General features: G+C 43.4%; 1 protein-coding gene across 1 annotated transcript; it reads right to left on the bottom strand.

Moving 5' to 3' along the window:
* Positions 1-262: 262 nt before the first annotated feature.
* LOC116773131 (silk gland factor 1) lies at positions 263-3,154 on the bottom strand. Its single transcript, XM_032665527.2, has one exon. It carries the CDS (start codon positions 3,081-3,083, stop codon positions 2,037-2,039), a length of 1,047 nt encoding a protein of 348 aa, XP_032521418.1. The 5' UTR covers positions 3,084-3,154; the 3' UTR covers positions 263-2,036.
* Positions 3,155-3,656: the final 502 nt, after the last annotated feature.

Genomic DNA, 3,656 nt, shown 5'->3' with positions numbered 1-3,656 from the left:
ATCAGTTGCCCTTTAGGTTCGATTATTTTAAATATCTGCTGTTTTGTTCATGAGAACAGTGTAAAGGCTTTAACAACAGGAAGACAACAACAACAAAAGCTTGTGATTGTTACTGTGGTCGGGCATTGTTCATTTCATTCTAATCATAGGCACGTTTAAATTTTTAAATCCCAAAAAGTTTTTATGCATCCTATACCATATAGTATTTAAATATACTTAAACAATAGTCTGCTGTATGTATGTATGTATGTGTAAATAATAAAAAGCATTTATTTTGTAAACTTAATTTTATTAACTCTGAAACTAACAGATGATAATACAAGTGACCTCTCTAGTATCCTATAACAATATGTATTTATAGCTACAAGAATGAATTTAGCATAAGTATCATATTCAACAGCAGGCGGCGTACGTGCGTAGTTTACGTAACGTAATATAACCGATCACGTAATGATCAAACTGACGGATATATCATAACATAGAAATCATTATAATCCATATATATCCATATTAATTATAATATTTCCTACAGATGATTATGAAAAAAAAACAACGCCCAGTGAATTTTCTTATTAAACGCGGTAGCGTATTTTATGTTTTGTTGATACGTGTGATGTCATCATCAAAAATTATTACGGCTGCGACTTTTCACAAGGTTACGTCTCAAGGCGATCAACAATTGAAACACTCACTTCAATGAATAGACGTTTTTGTGGAATCTGAATAGCATTTAATATGATCGGACATAAAGATATTTTTTACATATAAACAAAAACTATGATAATCAATTGATTCTCATCAATTAAGACCGGATGGTTTGATCACAGCGCTGCGTACGTACGCCTTTCATAATAATATAAAATAATGCTAAATTTACACTTGAGTATAAACATATATAGGTAGCGTGCTGAACATAGATAGGTTCTCAGTTTACACCAAACACCATAATTTAGAAGATCTTATATATATATTTACAACTTAAAAACTCCTAAATGCCATGTTCACAGGACAAGAATTCCGCCTTTTCCTATCTATTAGAAGTAAATATATTTTACAAATTTGTTACAAACATTGCACTGTTCGTTAGATATGATACGATAAAGACTTTGTAGAGCGGAAAACTCATAGTTCTCATGGTTCAGTTGTTAAAACGACTCCGTATTATATAGCCGGTTCGAACTCTAGAATTTTCCGTTCCATAAAAGATATCTATCGCGCATTCTTATACCAAATCTTCATATACTTTTATTTTTACAAAATAATAAATCTAATTCATATTTCAATAAACATTTTCATTTTCTCCATCTACACCTCTGTAACACAAAGCTATGTGCAATCTCATCGAAATAAAACTAAGAATTCTTATTATAATATAAAGTTATTTACATTCATAATTATCTCTCTCGTCCCTCTACAACATAAATAATATAACTATTATGTAATGTAATTTACATTTTTTATTACATCTGTCGATATTTATGGACTTTAATGAGAATTTGAATTATATATTATTATATTTAAACAAAAGACATCAACGCGTCCAAATAGCATATCAGTGGGTGTCAACAGATAAGGCCATAGTATCGACTATCGATCGTATCATCGCCACGATTACTGAACACATTATATCATAACGAGATGATTGTTTGGGCGGAAAAATATACGTTTTGTTGAATGGGACCAAAACAAAAAACACAGACGTAGAGTGACGCTGTCAAAGACGAGTATTCAGTTACGATTCCAATAAGATTTGGTATACGAATGGACATCGGTTCGCAAACACTTGATAGTCTGAATGTTCGGTTTAGGCCTAACTGTGCCGCCGCTCGGGGCTCGTCACCCGTGCCTGAACATCTACTACTAAAATGCACAACGACCCAAAAATATGTACACAATAATTTACCCCGAACGGCGCTATCACAAGAACACAAATCACTCACACGTGTCCGTAAAGTTAGTGAGATTAGTCCGCAAAGTTAGGCATAGCGGGACTTACCCGCGGCTGGTGCAGGGCGGGCCTACGCCAGCGGGTATTGTCACAAGGGAGGCTGCGCGTGCGCGTGGGCATGATGATGGTACAACGGAGACTGGTAGTACTGGTCGGGCGCGTGGCCGTAGCCGTAGTTCACGTCGTACATCTTCAGGTCGGATTTGGTGTCAGCGCCAGGGAGGAGTCGTGTGATGCTGAACGGATGAGGCGCGGGAGCGTAGCCTGTGGGTTCCTGTTTGAGCTGAGCGTAGTGCTCGAGTGAGAGCGGCGTGTGCTCGGGCAGGCAGAGCTCGGGCGCCGCATGGAGCTGAGCCAGCAGCTCGTCTCGCATCTCTTTCTCTTCACCAGGCACGGCGCCTCCGCCACTCTTCTCATGTGAGTGCTCACGCTTGTCATGCCCTCCATGGTGCCCGTGACCCTGAGCCACCTTCTGAGCCTGTCGTAGAGATTCCTTCTTCTCATCTTTGAATCGTTTTTGTCGTCGTAAGAAGCAACCGTTCTCAAACATGTTGCCGCTGTCCGGGTGCAGCGTCCAGAAAGATCCCTTACCTGGCTTATCAGGAGTGCGCGGCACTTTCACGAAGCAGTCGTTGAATGAAAGCGAATGCCTTATCGAGTTCTGCCAGCGCTGCTGGTTTTGTCGGTAGAACGGGAACAGGTCCATGATAAACTGGTAGATCTCGGACAACGTGAGCATTCGCGATGGGTTATTCTGGATGGCCATCGTTATGAGAGATATGTATGAGTATGGCGGTTTCGCGTGAGTGTAGGAGCGTCGGTAGGTCTTATCGTTGCGGGCTCGCTGCAGCGCCGACGTCGGCGAGGCGGCCTCCTGCTCACGAGGTAGCGATCCGTAGGGTACAGCTCCGCCGCCACCCATACAGGACGCCATGGTGCTGGGCGGCGAGTAGCCGACCCCAGGCGAGACCATGCAGGATCCTCCAGCGACCATGTTGTTGGTGTAGAGGTTCGGATAGGGCTGCGCCGGCATGCAGCCCATGCCGTTAACGTACGGCGGCGCGAGGCCCGGCGACAACGAGGATAGCGACGTGGACGTCGGCACGTCGCCGTAAGACAGTTTCTGCGAGATCATGGCTAGCGCATCACCCGCGCGTGCACGCCGGCCAGGGGCAAACACTCGCACTGATTGAAAGAGTAAATAGAAGCTAGGGGCCCGGGCTCCCCTCCACGGACGTGGGGGCCGGGGGGCGTAGTCGCCGAGACTCCGCCTCTCGGACCGCGCAGGTCCCCCTCGGAGCCTCCGCACCCCGCGCGGGTCCCCCTCGGAGCCTCCTCGCCCCGCGCAGGCTCGGCCGCGGCCGCCCGCTGCTAATAATACCGCAGCTTGGAGAGATAAAAACATGGAATAATCATAAGTGCGTTAGCGGGAAGGTGAAGTTGTGTAGAGAAGAAAATGTTAGCGAAATATACTTTGAATGTCACGATCAACTGACACTGCGGCGACATAATACACGTAGACAAAAAATACGTTTCTATTTAAACATTAATATCACATTTGAATAACCTATTATTTTATTTTCTTTCGTGAAAAGGTAATTAGTATTGTAAGATAACGTACCAAAACTTCAGTGATTACGTTCCGCAGCCAAAGATATCACTTTTCTTGTTTGTAATCTTTTACAAGGTGGGTTGATAGTTTTTAAAT

The sequence above is a fragment of the Danaus plexippus genome (assembly GCF_018135715.1).
Source record: "Danaus plexippus chromosome 18 unlocalized genomic scaffold, MEX_DaPlex mxdp_20, whole genome shotgun sequence".
Classification (NCBI taxonomy): Eukaryota; Metazoa; Arthropoda; class Insecta; order Lepidoptera; family Nymphalidae; genus Danaus; species Danaus plexippus.
Note: the sequence above shows the minus strand (reverse complement) of the source record. Positions and strands in the feature narration are given on the sequence as shown.

Excerpts from the sequence above, each read along its gene's own strand:
- LOC116773131 (XM_032665527.2), bottom strand. The coding sequence starts at position 3,083 with ATGATCTCGCAGAAACTGTCTTACGGCGACGTGCCGACGTCCACGTCG.